Below are 13,146 nucleotides of genomic sequence, written 5' to 3' on the forward strand. Positions count from 1 at the left end.
TTGACAAGACGCGGTCTTCACGAGTTGACGCGAAAGCGTGTAAAGCGATTTTAGCGAGAAGAGGACCCCGCAAGTAGCTCCAGGCACACCTCCCTTGCTGACCTCGGCGTTTACCTCAAGCCACCAACTTCATGCCACATCTACGGTAACTCCACAAAATACGAGTCGATCATGGCGGAACCTGAAGTTGCAACAAAGGCTCCTGAGAGCGATGCTACAGCGGCAAGTACAGTTGCTGGAGATACACCAGTCCAAACCGGTGCAGGCCTTGGCGTACGTAGAAGGCCCCTCACAGGATGCCTAGCATTACTGACTTCTTCAAGGAGCATTGTGTGACTGATAGACCGACCCGTCAGTATAAATCCGAGCTTGATGGATATGAGGCATTCAGTGAAGACGGCGTATGCTGACGCGATTCAGCTCTTGGAAGTGGGCCTTCTGGAGAGTTGACGCAACTGGGAGGCATCGATTGCTATGTCTCGAAGCCCAAAGACTATCCTCACTCGCCATCGAAGCTCCTCCTATTTCTTAGTAGCGCCACTGGCCTTCACTCGGTGAACAACCAAATTCAAGCCGACAAATATGCTAAGGAGGGGTTTCTAGTTGTCTTGCCAGACATGTTCTCGAATGATCCTCTCCCTGGCTCCGTGACATATAAAGAAGAGAAAGATTTATCTATCATTGAACAAATTAAGATGCGCGCGGCTGATTTTACAAAATCCTTCTTAATCGATATGTGGTTAGCACGACAGACACCAGAGAAGGTCCTTCCCATCATTCATAAGGTTATCGAAGCTGTGAAAGATGACTTTGCGGATGCCGTTGCAAATGGTGGGGGGATATACTCTGTGGGCTACTGTTTTGGGGGAAGAATGACTCTGCTTCTTGCCGGGGAGAAGTCTGACACCGTTGGGCGGCGTCAGCCAGTAAAGGATGAAGAAGCTGGTACGGTTAAGAAAGGACCCTATATTAAGACGGGTGCAATTGCCCACGCAACTTTAGTTGCAAAGGAGGACTTTGAAGGAACTAAATCGCCACTGGCTTTTGTCTGCGTGGAGAACGACCAGCTTTTCGATGATGAGGTCAAGGAATATGGCGAGAACTACCTGAAGGAGAACAACATCGAGAATGAATTCAAGACGTACTCAGGAGTTCCACATGGGTTTGGTGTGGTTGGAGAGTATGAAGATGAGAATATTAAGCAGGCTCAAGTACAAGCGTTTGATCAGATGTTGGCGTGGCTGAAATCGCATTGAATAATGATTCCCCTTAGGCGTTAAGCATCACCTTACTTATATATCACGGTTTACGGAGTATTAATGAATGATTTTCGAGGCCAAGAAGAATATCTGTGCCCTAGAACAAACTCCTAGGTATTCGATTTCTTCCCAAGAACTGGGAGACAGGCTATCAATCATCGAATATGCATCAATTATAAGTTCAGTATTTCCAGATGATCTAAACCTGAGGTCTGCGTTATTCATATACTTCGTTCTAAGAGATTGTACAGATAATCTTCCCCTTTGTAGCATTCGTCTCCATCAGCTGATGGGCTTCAACGACCTTCTCCCAAGGCATCACCTTCTCCACATACACCTTGAAAGTCCCATCTTGGAACTGTGGCATGTATTCCTCCAATTTATCCCTCAGTCTGCCCTGGTAGTCCGGGTCTCGACTTCTCAGACTGGAGCCCTCATATCTTAGCCTCTTCCTTATAAAAGCACCAATGTCGACACCAGCTGGTAATTTGGTTCCACTCATAAAGCCCAGGTTCACAATATGGCCGTCCCTGGCCGCAACGTCCAAGTTTCCCTGGAAGTAACTTTGTCCAACAAAGTCGATTACAAGGTCCACACCTTGACCATTCGTAGCCTTCAAAATCTCTTTCGCCCAGTCTTGAGTCTTGTAGTTGAACCCAGCCGTGGCCCCAAGCTCCTTGACACAGAAATCGATCTTCTCTTGGCTCCCCGCCGTGACATAGATTGCGCTCGCTCCAGCAGCTTTCGAGAGTTGGATCCCGGCGATCGAGACACTGGATGCGCCTGCATGCCAAAGGATACTCTTCCCCTTCGTGAACTCGCCAACGGGATACATTGCTTGTGTGGCCGTGATCCATACCTCAGGAATACCAGCAGCCTCCTCCCAGCTTAGATGCTCTGGCTTGTGCAGCAGCATATGTGTACTAACAGCAATGTATTCGGCATACGCACCACCATATGCTAGTCCGAATACCGCATCGCCTATCTTGAAGCCCTCCTTAACACCATCGCCCAAGCTTTCAATATGACCGCTGAATTCCACGCCTAGGATCTTGCCGCCCTGTGGTGGGACCGGGTACATCCCTTCTCTCTGTAATAAGTCCATTCGGTTTAGTCCAAAAGCTTTGATTTTAACGACCGCTTGACCGGTCCCAGCCGTGGGTTTGGGGATCGCATCTGAGATGAAGAGGGAGGTTGCGGGGCCGGTGCCGCCCTTGATATCTGGCGATAGAGTTAGTATTTACTTGAAAAGGTTATAATGAGTAGACATTGGAACAGAGTCATCTGAATTGCCCAGAGAAAGCGAGTAACTGAGGAGACGTTAAACGACCCAGCCAAGATGATTGGTATCTATAATACAATGTCTTCTGTCTCACGCTTCATGGACGGGCGGAAATGGAGTAAGGGGGGTTTTACCGACTGCGCGCATTTTCTCGCCCATGATTAATGACTGTATTGAGAAACAGACTTAGAGTGAATACGTGGGACTGGGAGTTGAAAAGAGAAAAAAGTCTCGTCGATGGATGTTCTGTTCCTGGCGGGGTTCTGATGACGGAAGCGGGGCTGTATTAAGGCTTACAAACTACGGAGTAATGATGTACGGCCATTAAGTCGGCATGTGGCTTTGCAGCAGAATAGGTAGGTACTTTTATTAGAAGCGACTTGCTGACAACTCTTCAAGTCCTCTCTGCCCTCTGGATATTATAATATCGATACCTTGACTTACCTTAGCATCAGAATGCTTATTCTTCCCCCTCCGACTGTACCTCTATGCAGCCCCTGAGTCACGTGATAATAGCCCAATGCCCCCTCTTCCGGGCAATTGCTCCAACTACATGGGTTCAGCGACGAAAAAAAGGAAAGGCTCGAGTTGATTTGAGATCGGACTCAAAAACCAGAGGAATATGATTCACTTGCGAGCCGTGTATCAACAGTTTCCAAGCCCAACAGTGAAGTAACACAGGGGCATGGACATCGTCTCGCACATAATCAATGACTTGGGAACGGACGATGAAGAATATGTTGACGCAGGACAAATGCTGCCTTGGATCACCGACAACCATGCATCTCTTGGTTATCGATCGAGACTGGCACAGTGGGGTGTGCTGAATGTGCTGGTTCGAAAGCAATAGATCCTTGGAAACAGCCCCTTCGTCTCTGTAAATATGCTTTCATCGATACAATCGATTTGGTATCCTGCTAAGTCTTCTTCCTTTCACGGACGCCGCCAGATATACTCGATTCGTCCGAAGTTTTTCTCGCCGATACTGCGACATATCTGCAGAACTGCCTCCCTCGATAACCCTCGACTCCAGCCACAGTGTTCACGAACCAAGCTTCAAGGCCCAAGAACTTGATGATCAAATATGGAATATAGGCAAGGACAAAGAACAACCGTAGCATAGGCGTGACATTGGCCGTGAGATCTTTGACCACTACATCCATGAAACCAGCCTCTACCAACATCTTTTGTAGGACGCCCTTATCAAACCGTGCATGGGAGGGCATAGATGCATATTCATTGATTTTCTTCATCGATTCCTTCAGATAATTGGGTGCAGAGTTGAGGTTGCTATGGTCATATTCGTAGAGAGCCATGGTCCCTCCAGGCTTGAGCACACGGTAGAATTCTGCCAATGCTGCTTCGGGGTCTGTCGCGTGGACAAACGTCTCCATTGTATACGCGCCGTCAAATATCTCGTCTGCGAAGCCTTCTAGGTGATGATAATCCATTTTTCGGACGGTGATAGCGTTCTCAAGACCAGCCGCCTTTATGTTCCGCCGAGCCCTTTGGATGTGCCGTTCGACAACATCAATGCCTTGCATGAGCAGTCCCCTTTGAGCCAAGTGGATGGCCACATGTCCAACTCCACAACCAGCGTCCAGCACTTGCGCACCTTTCTCTAGGCCGAGTGTATCAAAGAGGTGGTCCTCCATTGCTCTAAGCGCCCCACTGATAGGAAAGGGCCAATACGTGCCCGCATTATAATACCCAAAATGTCTGGTACCCCCTAACACAAGGCGATAGCCAATTCTCGATTCGAGGGACGCATAGTAGCTCTGAAGAGATCGATTTGGGTTTATGAGGGGTTCTTGGTCGGAAGAAGCCATTCTGATAACGACAGGAGTTGTTGAATAAGGTGCGCCTATGTGTGTTGATGCTTGACCGAAAAGAGTACGCCTCGTGTGATTATCTGGTTATCGTGTGCTTGAAAGAGCTCGAAGCTCAGACGAGTCGCAACTTCGACACGTCACTTGATTAAGGTAATCATAGACACAGGGTGTTGAGAGCCGTAAACAATTCGAATTTGAAAAAGCAACAACGTGAAACTCAAAAGAATAACTGGAAAGGACCAACCTCATTATGTGCTCTCCATATGCTGTCTGTGTGCCTACCTAGGCTCCACGGTTTCAGGGGCAACAACGAAGCGCTGGCGCTTAAGTAGGGCGGGCGGTCTAATCACAAGGACTTGAACCACATGCTTCACTGTTCAGACGCAAATCCATGCAAATCTCGTGCTTCTAGACTGGAAACTGGAATGGCTTACACTGTATCCCCCAAGGCGCTCTTTTCCACATCATATCACCGTGCTATGGTATTCATTCAGCACCTTAGCCACAGGCGAAGTACATCAAGCCTCTCAGGACATAAGACTCGGCAAATAACGACGTCATATATACCTATCCCTACCTATGCGCAGAGCAGAGTAGCACATTTCCGGCCTGTGCTATCAGGAAAGATCGAGATTATGGCTATGTCTTTTGGAAGCATCTGCGTTTCTCCTTGTGTGGTTCGTCGAGGGAAATCTCCATGGTATTTGATTGTTTGCACCAAAACGAAAGTCTCAGAGAGACACGGGTTTCGGGGTGAAGGCAAGACGATAGTCATTTATTTATTTAGGCAGCATTAATAAAGTCAAAGCTTTAATACTTGCGGATCGTTATTAGTGGGCAGAAAGACAGAAAGAGGTCTCTTAAGGTCAGCAGCGGCTAAAGACATCGAAATGAGACACGATTCTTTCCTTCTAGAAATGTAGTAAGCATCCCTTCATTGGAAGGCTTCCAGTTCTCTGCCAAATCTACAAGCCTTTTCATGACCATGACATGACACCCACAACGCCCGCAAATGCACCCAAGCAATCTCCTTCCTTACATCTGTTGTTGTTGTTGCTGTTGTCTAGCCTGCCTCTCAACCTCATACGTGAAATCGAAATATCCCTTGTCGAACTGGTGTACTCGAACATAACCATCCTCACCTCCACTAGCATACCCCTTCCCAGTCGGGTCGACTGCAACCGTGTTCAAGGGACCAAAGTGACCTCTGACTCTTCCAATTTCTTCCTCGAAAATCTTGTGGTAAAACCTGGCTTCAAACTTTCCTTGTCTCGTGGATGTAGTGGTAACGTCCATGGCTGCTTGTCCACCACCAAGGATAACGAAGTCTTTCTTGGGTGTGATGGACGCGCTGTTCAAAGGGGTATCGGCTACGTAGGTCTTCATGACTTCGAGGTCACGGGTGTTGATAAGCTACACGACGGAAGTTAGAGAATTTCATGTGAACAGATTTCGCGCAAGTACTAACCTTAGCAGTCTTGTCTTTGGAAGCGGTGATGAAGTATGTCCGGTCGGGGGCCCACTGAAGGTCCGTGATGTCAAGGTCGTGAACTTTGACATTATCGAGTTGCTCTCCCGTCTATATTTCTGTCAGTATTGCCCCGGGCGTGAAGAGAGATATGTCGTACCTTAGCGTCGTACTGTGACACGGTTCCGTCTTCGTGACCTGCGATGATGTACTTCGACAGATAACTCCATCCAGCAACTATGGCTTTGCTCTCCTCGCAGGTAATCGTCATGACCTTCTCGTTCGATTGTTCGGCCTCGACATCTAAGTTGATATCCAGGACAACGATCGTACCCAAGAAACCCATGCGCATTTCGGTAACGGCCAACAGTTTTGATCCATCTTCGTTGAACTCGACCCTCTTCACCGCCGTGTTGAAATCCCAGACCTTCAAGCACTTTCCCGTCTTGATATCCCATAATCTGACTGTGTTGTCGGCGGCACCACTTGCGATCATTGTGCTTGTCGGGTCAACATCAACTGTCCAGATGGCTCCCTGGTGGCCATGGTATGTACCCAGTCTCTCTCCGTTGTGTGAGAACCATGCGCAGATGTGTTGATCCTTGGCGGTGGAGAAGATGATATCGCCATCTCTGTTATATCTGGAGAAGGGTCAGTGTTGGATTTGGATTCTCGCTCGAAGGTGATCCTGCGCACTTGATCTGGGTCAAAGCCCGCTCCTGGAGGGGTCGTTAGAACTGCATGACGAAGAGACTCTCGGGCGTCAGAACTTACATGTCCCTGCAACAAGGTTGGCCTCATGTTGGCGATTCTATATCCTCGAATATGTGATGGTGTCGCGCGGCGGGGTACTGGTTGTTCGATGTAAGTGGAGGCACGATCTCAAAAAGTTCGCGTTGCCTCGACTGAGAATCGTAAAAGAGTGTGTGGTGGTGCGAGCCAATCACCGCTCGCCAGCCACTCCCCGCGCTAAGCCGTTACGGAGGCCGGATTTCCTGGTAGAAATCGAGATGCCGGTTTTTTTTTCCCGCCTGCTCAAGGCACAACAAAGAACAGGAATAGACAAATTAATTAGACGATGATAGATCTTCCCTTCCCGCCTTTGAGTCATATAGCCATAGCCCTCTCTTGTGCGGTACAGTCATCATTCTCTGAGGCCTTCTTTCTTTACAGCGGCGTGACCATTCAACAGGCGCGCCCAATTAATTGACTTGTCTTGTTCAACTCCCATTCCACAGCTACAACAAACAGGTAGGGCTCTACTTGGAGCAAAACCCCTGCAATGATCAGGCGAGCGCCCTCTCTCCGATCTGCCCAACCTCACAGATCCCACCCTCGTCCAAAAGCAATAATCACATTGCCTCGGCCGTTGCATGCCCGGACAGCCTTGATCTCGTCGTCTCCAATAAGTGGCTCCGCCTGGCCGGGACTGGCTGCCAGGCAAACCGTTAGACCGCGGGGTCAGAATCTGCCTTCCGGTCGATCGCCTCTCTTGACCCTCCCCTCAATTGTAGCTCCACGCCCCTCTCTCGCCGCCCAGGACGTTTCCCAGACAAGGCTATTCTCGACTACTCCTCTCGCAATGACGGCTACCAAAATTGATGGCACGGCCATTGCAAAGAGAATTCGTGAGAGGCTTCATGCTGAAATCGAGAATACCCAGAAGACCAACCCAAGATTCAAGCCCTCCCTGAAGATCATCCAAGGTAACATCCACGTCCTTTTGATACTTGACCGCAATTACTGACTTTTCTTTTATAGTTGGTGACCGATCGGACTCAAGTACGTCAATTACATTGAACCTCTGTTAGCCTTGGCTTACCAGTGTCAGCAACTTATGTGCGCATGAAATTGAAGGCTGCCCAAGAGGTCTGCATGCCGTCTTCCACTCGTATACCGCCTTGCTAACTATGTGCCAGGCAAGCATTGATTGCGAACTTATACAATTTCCCGAGTCCGTCAGCGAACTCGAACTTATCGATCAAATCACCCGCCTCAACAATGACCCTGCAGTCCATGGAATTCTTGTCCAATTACCCGTCCCTAAACACATCTCCGAATATGCAGTAACATCAGCTGTGGCAGACGAGAAGGATGTCGATGGATTCGGTGCAAACAACATTGGGGAGCTTGCAAAGCGTGGTGGCCACCCACTCTTCACACCCTGTACCCCAAAGGGTGTAATGGTTCTGCTCGAGGAGAGTGGGGTAGATCTCAAGGGCAAGAATGCTGTAGTCCTTGGGCGTAGTGACATCGTTGGAAGTCCAGTCAGCTACCTCCTGAAAAATGCCGATGCTACGGTGACCGTGTGCCATTCGCATACCACAGGGCTTGAGGATATTATCAAGCGAGCGGACGTGCTGGTCTCTGCAATTGGAAAGGCAAACTTTGTCAAGGGCGAGTGGTTGAAACCTGGTGCAGTCGTGATTGATGTTGGCACTAACTTTGTGCCCGACGAGACAAAGAAGTCAGGTCAGAGACTCGTCGGAGATGTCGATTTTGCATCAGCCTCCGAGGTAGCCTCACAAATTACGCCAGTTCCAGGTGGGGTTGGCCCGATGACAGTTGCTATGCTACTACAAAACGTGGTAGATTCAGCAACGATGTATTTTGAGCGACAGAAAGCGAGAGCCATCTCGCCTTTAGCTCTGAAACTTCAGGATCCCGTGCCTTCAGATATTGATATCTCTCGTGCCCAACACCCAAAGCAAATCACTCGTATTGCCAAGGAGGTCGGTATCGCTGCTCACGAGCTTGAGCCTTACGGTGCATACAAGGCGAAGGTAGACCTAGGCCTTCTCAAGCGTCTTGAGCATCGTCGTAATGGCCGCTATGTTGTCGTCACAGGTATCACACCTACCCCACTTGGTGAAGGCAAGTCTACCACCACTATGGGTATCACACAAGCCCTCGGCGCTCACCTGAACCGCATTGCATTTGCCAACGTCCGTCAACCCAGTCAAGGTCCAACATTTGGAATCAAGGGAGGTGCTGCAGGAGGCGGCTACAGTCAAGTCATTCCTATGGATGAATTCAATCTTCACCTTACAGGAGACATTCATGCCATCACTGCTGCCAATAACCTTCTCGCTGCTGCAATCGAGACGAGAATGTTCCACGAAAATACACAAAAGGACGCAGCCCTTTACAAGCGTCTCGTCCCGGCCAAGAAGGGAAAACGAGAATTCCAACCGATCATGTTCCGCCGGTTGAAGAAACTTGGTATCACGAAGACAAATCCCGATGACTTGACTGAGGATGAGATTCGTCGCTTTGCGCGACTGGACATTGACCCTTCCACTATCACGTGGAGACGGGTGCTTGATGTCAATGATCGTCACTTGAGAGGTGTCACTGTTGGTACTGCTGCGACTGAGAAGGGGCAGACCAGAGAGACTGGATTTGATATCTCTGTAGCCAGCGAGTGCATGGCTATTCTTGCTCTCAGTAATGATCTTAACGATATGAGAGAGCGCCTGGGAAGAATGGTTATTGCGTCTTCGCGAAGTGGAGAGCCTGTCACCTGTGATGATATTGGTGCAGGTGGCGCACTTACAGCTTTGATGAAGGATGCTATTAAACCCAATCTCATGCAGACCCTGGAAGGTACCCCGGTGTTCGTCCACGCTGGACCATTCGCAAACATCAGTATCGGTGCAAGCTCCGTTATTGCAGATAAGCTTGCCCTGAAGCTTGCTGGTACAGAACCTGATGAGAACCACAACGAAAAGACGGGCTTTGTCATCACCGAAGCCGGTTTTGACTTTACTATGGGAGGGGAGCGCTTCTTCAACATCAAATGTCGCTCAGCTGGTCTTGTTCCAGACGTCGTCGTCATTGTGGCCACGGTTCGAGCATTGAAGGTGCACGGTGGCGGGCCTTCGATTTCTCCTGGAGCTCCACTTGACAAAGTCTATCGTGAAGAGAACATTGACATTCTTCGGAAAGGCTGCGTCAATCTTAAGAAGCACATTGCGAATGCCAAACAATATGGAATTCCGGTTGTGGTTGCTATCAACAAGTTCGAGACAGATACCGAGGCTGAGATCCAAGTCATCAGAGAGGAGTCTATCTCTGCTGGTGCTGAAGATGCCATTCCAGCGAACCACTGGGCTGAGGGTGGAAAAGGTGCAGTTGATCTCGCTAAGGGTGTTATTGCTGCAAGCGAGAAGGAGAAGGACTTCAAGCTCCTGTACGGCCTGGAGGGCGATGTGCAGACACGCATCGAGACAATCGGAAAGGAAATGTATGGGGCTGCGAAGGTTGAATTCAGCGAGGTTGCACAAAAGAAGGTGGACACTTATACAAAGCAAGGCTTTGGACATCTGCCTATCTGCATTGCTAAGACTCAGTACTCGTTGTCTCACGACCCCGAGCTCAAGGGTGCGCCAACTGGTTTCACCGTGCCTATCAGAGATGTGCGCCTAGCAGCTGGTGCTGGCTATCTGTAAGTGTTCGTTGTCTACATGCTCCGACTAATCGCTAACGTTCAACAGCTATGCCCTGGCTGCGGACATACAAACGATTCCAGGCTTGCCCACAGCTCCTGGATATCTGAATGTTGACGTCGACACCGAAACTGGTGAGATCGATGGCCTCTTCTAGATTTGGTAAAATATCATTTCTATCGTCTTTCATCCTATACGGGCTTGGTTTTCAGCGATCCTTCATCTTCAACAGCACTTGATAGGGAAAAGCAGCACATTCAACGTGCCGGTATGCATCTTTCAACAATGGCGTTGCAGACAATTGGCAAGAGTCAAAAAGAAATGTAGAGATATCCACCATGATCAACCCATGGTTATATAATGGAGTCAAGTTTACGCGTTGATGCATCAGATTCTAACTTTCCATGGTAAACTTCCTTTGGAGCTTATGAGGTCCTTGATGCATTCGAAATATGTATGTCCCTCAGTAATCTTCTCATTTCAGCACAGCTCTCTCATCTCAAGATTGCGAAATTCGGTTCCATGTCTTCCGCCAGCTGTTCTCTTTAGCCATCAACCTCCACCATACCAGTAAAGTCCATGAAACTGTCGCTATGTCTTCTCCCCTTTGCCCTCCCTTCCTTCCCGCCCAAGGTCATGCCTGCCATTCCCTCCTCCCATCTTATCTCTGTACCACGCTCTACCCCCGTCACCCTCCGCTTCCTCAGTTTCTATCACCCCTGCGTCCTGTTCTTCCTCTTCCCCTTCATTCTCATTCCCCTCATCCTCTCTCCTCATGCGCCATCACCCAAGATTTGCACCCCCCCCCCGCCGTCACCTCGACCTGGGTAGTCGAGAGCATAGTATCCACGGGTTAAATCTGGGCCACCAGATCGAAGCTGTCCAAGCTGTCCACATCCGAGTTATTATCTAAGAAAGCTTGGGGACGGAGGGGCACTGGTAGCACTTCGCGCACTTCTTATCTGGAAGCACAAATTTCTTGACGGCCCTTCCGGTAATTTTATTGACGCCTAGAGTAATATAAGGATGGCCAAACCCAAGCATCAAATTTCTCTGGCTCTAATAACCAAGTGAGGAGAAAGAGAATAGGGGGTTGCTCGCTTAATTCCCCGTTTCCTGTTTGCCACATCAAAGAGAATAAATCACCATTTTTGAACATGACCTGTAAAATCGAAACGTAAATACTTTGGAAGTATAAAGAAAAAATTGTTCGGGAATCAAAGACTCCTTAACTGTAGTAACTCTTTTCCTGCTTTGTTGACTACCTAGCTAACGCAGATCGCATGGGGCTTGCTGGGAAATTTTTGCTCGTGGGCACCACTCAGAAAATAGCGAAAAATAAAAAATAGAGACAAAAAGATTGTGTTCTATAATCAAGGTGTTCCTTGATTCGCAGATGTTGCGGCTTCTGTGGATCGAACACAGTGCCTCCAGATTAAACTGTCTGAAGTTGACTTCAGTCTGGCGCTCTCCCAAGTGAGCTAAAGCCGCTTGGTGTTTGTTGTAATAATTTTGATTATTGATCACTTTGTTACACGAAATGCGGGGATGCCTCATTCTGGGAAATTGGTCAAGTGCCAGCCTTCTTCCCCAGATGACGTTAAAACCCCTAATTAAAGCACATTCATTTCGCGCATCAACACATAAAGGGTCCGGTCAGTCCAAGTGCATTTCCTATCCATCATGTGCTTCGGTGCTGCCCGCCCGGTTGCGTACCGACGCCTACCCAGGACCATCCATCTTTGCCGACATAACTTTTCAACACAGAAGACAAAGGCGCCGCCTTATAAATCCTCTCCCTTTCGAACGGCTACGATTTGTTTAGCCATTGGTATCTCCGTGGGATATGTGCTCCAGAAATACCCCGCTAGAAATAACCAAACTCCATCTCACACCGACTTCTACGATGGCTCACTGGAATGGAAAGGCAAGGCATGCAAAAAGCTCACTCTTGATGAGGCGGGAGCCTGGCTGCGTAAGGAAGAGAGCTCTCGTAAAGGTCCAGTAGGCAGTGGGGTTCAAAGCTGGTATAGCGTTCGATGCCCTAGTAATTCTCCATGTGAGGACAATCTAGTCTCCTCCCAGCGTCTTGTTTCTACTGGTCAAGACAAGCCGTGGATATTCTGGGGTGTTTTTGATGGACATAAGTAAGCTTCCTCTAATACCCCATCCGATCGAAGTTCACGGAGTCTCAAATCAACGAGTTACCGTATGGCATCAAACGTGACCTCAAATCTAACACTGGAAATATAGTGGTTGGGCTATGTCCACAACTCTACGGGAAGTTCTAGTCCCATATGTGGTCCGCAACCTGTCCCAATTGTACCAATCATTCAGTAACAGCAGTCCAACATCTGCAGCCATAGATGAAGCTATCATTTCGTCATTCAAACTTCTTGATGACGAGATCATTGCCGATGGCATGGCGGCGCTCAAAGATGCTAAATCGACAGCTGAAGTCATTTCCCGCCTCGCTCCAGGGTATGCAGGGTCATGTGCAGACCATGAGACACTCTGTGGACTTGTTGGGCTGCAGCCACCTCTAGCTCGACAGGGCAGGGATGATGTTACGGTTCAGGTTGTTTTCTTTGACGGTTGTGCCTAGTAGAGAGGGCCTGCTTTCTCGCTTTGAGAAATCAAGAAAAGCAAGTCTCAGGTCACGTCAATACCTTCAAGTCTCTCACTTGGAGAGTATGGACATGTTAATGGAACAAGCTCTGCAGATACTAGTATTCCATATTTTCAGTATACGCTCCATAACGAAATATGGTATCAGCAATGCATACGAGCCTTCTGACCATATGGCGTCACGGATACTATCCAATATTTATTTGAAAATATATTCAACACAAAATCT

General features: G+C 48.7%; 6 protein-coding genes across 6 annotated transcripts; 3 read left to right on the plus strand and 3 right to left on the minus strand.

The window, feature by feature from the left end:
• The first annotated feature begins 127 nt into the window (after positions 1 to 127).
• M430DRAFT_38071 (hypothetical protein) lies at positions 128 to 1,290 on the plus strand. The gene is made up of 3 exons (XM_024867211.1): positions 128 to 273; positions 324 to 351; positions 421 to 1,290. The coding sequence occupies exons 1-3, from the start codon at positions 172 to 174 to the stop codon at positions 1,254 to 1,256; spliced, it is 966 nt and encodes a 321-aa protein (XP_024724805.1). The 5' UTR covers positions 128 to 171; the 3' UTR covers positions 1,257 to 1,290.
• Positions 1,291 to 1,416: 126 nt separating this feature from the next.
• On the minus strand, positions 1,417 to 2,741 carry M430DRAFT_62536 (hypothetical protein). The gene is made up of 2 exons (XM_024868996.1): positions 2,676 to 2,741; positions 1,417 to 2,480 (listed from the first exon to the last, which is right to left on the minus strand). Exons 1-2 carry the CDS (start codon positions 2,698 to 2,700, stop codon positions 1,495 to 1,497), a joined length of 1,011 nt encoding a protein of 336 aa, XP_024724806.1. The 5' UTR covers positions 2,701 to 2,741; the 3' UTR covers positions 1,417 to 1,494.
• Positions 2,742 to 3,458: 717 nt separating this feature from the next.
• M430DRAFT_92627 (hypothetical protein) lies at positions 3,459 to 4,370 on the minus strand (the record flags this gene model as incomplete). Its single annotated transcript, XM_024869723.1, has 1 exon — positions 3,459 to 4,370. One exon carries the CDS (start codon positions 4,368 to 4,370, stop codon positions 3,459 to 3,461), a length of 912 nt encoding a protein of 303 aa, XP_024724807.1.
• A 752-nt stretch (positions 4,371 to 5,122) lies between these two features.
• M430DRAFT_130643 (hypothetical protein) lies at positions 5,123 to 6,673 on the minus strand. Its single transcript, XM_024862151.1, has 5 exons — positions 6,616 to 6,673; positions 6,538 to 6,560; positions 6,002 to 6,482; positions 5,842 to 5,952; positions 5,123 to 5,786 (listed from the first exon to the last, which is right to left on the minus strand). Exons 1-5 carry the CDS (start codon positions 6,640 to 6,642, stop codon positions 5,409 to 5,411), a joined length of 1,020 nt encoding a protein of 339 aa, XP_024724808.1. The 5' UTR covers positions 6,643 to 6,673; the 3' UTR covers positions 5,123 to 5,408.
• Positions 6,674 to 7,423: 750 nt separating this feature from the next.
• M430DRAFT_93371 (hypothetical protein) lies at positions 7,424 to 10,446 on the plus strand (the record flags this gene model as incomplete). The annotated part of the gene is made up of 5 exons (XM_024869775.1): positions 7,424 to 7,547; positions 7,603 to 7,623; positions 7,673 to 7,710; positions 7,761 to 10,288; positions 10,338 to 10,446. 5 exons carry the CDS (start codon positions 7,424 to 7,426, stop codon positions 10,444 to 10,446), a joined length of 2,820 nt encoding a protein of 939 aa, XP_024724809.1.
• A 1,452-nt stretch (positions 10,447 to 11,898) lies between these two features.
• On the plus strand, positions 11,899 to 13,140 carry M430DRAFT_32077 (hypothetical protein). Its single transcript, XM_024866103.1, has 2 exons — positions 11,899 to 12,436; positions 12,543 to 13,140. Exons 1-2 carry the CDS (start codon positions 11,973 to 11,975, stop codon positions 12,892 to 12,894), a joined length of 816 nt encoding a protein of 271 aa, XP_024724810.1. The 5' UTR covers positions 11,899 to 11,972; the 3' UTR covers positions 12,895 to 13,140.
• Positions 13,141 to 13,146: the final 6 nt, after the last annotated feature.

This window comes from Amorphotheca resinae, assembly GCF_003019875.1.
Source record: "Amorphotheca resinae ATCC 22711 unplaced genomic scaffold M430scaffold_1, whole genome shotgun sequence".
Classification (NCBI taxonomy): Eukaryota; Fungi; Ascomycota; class Leotiomycetes; order Helotiales; family Amorphothecaceae; genus Amorphotheca; species Amorphotheca resinae.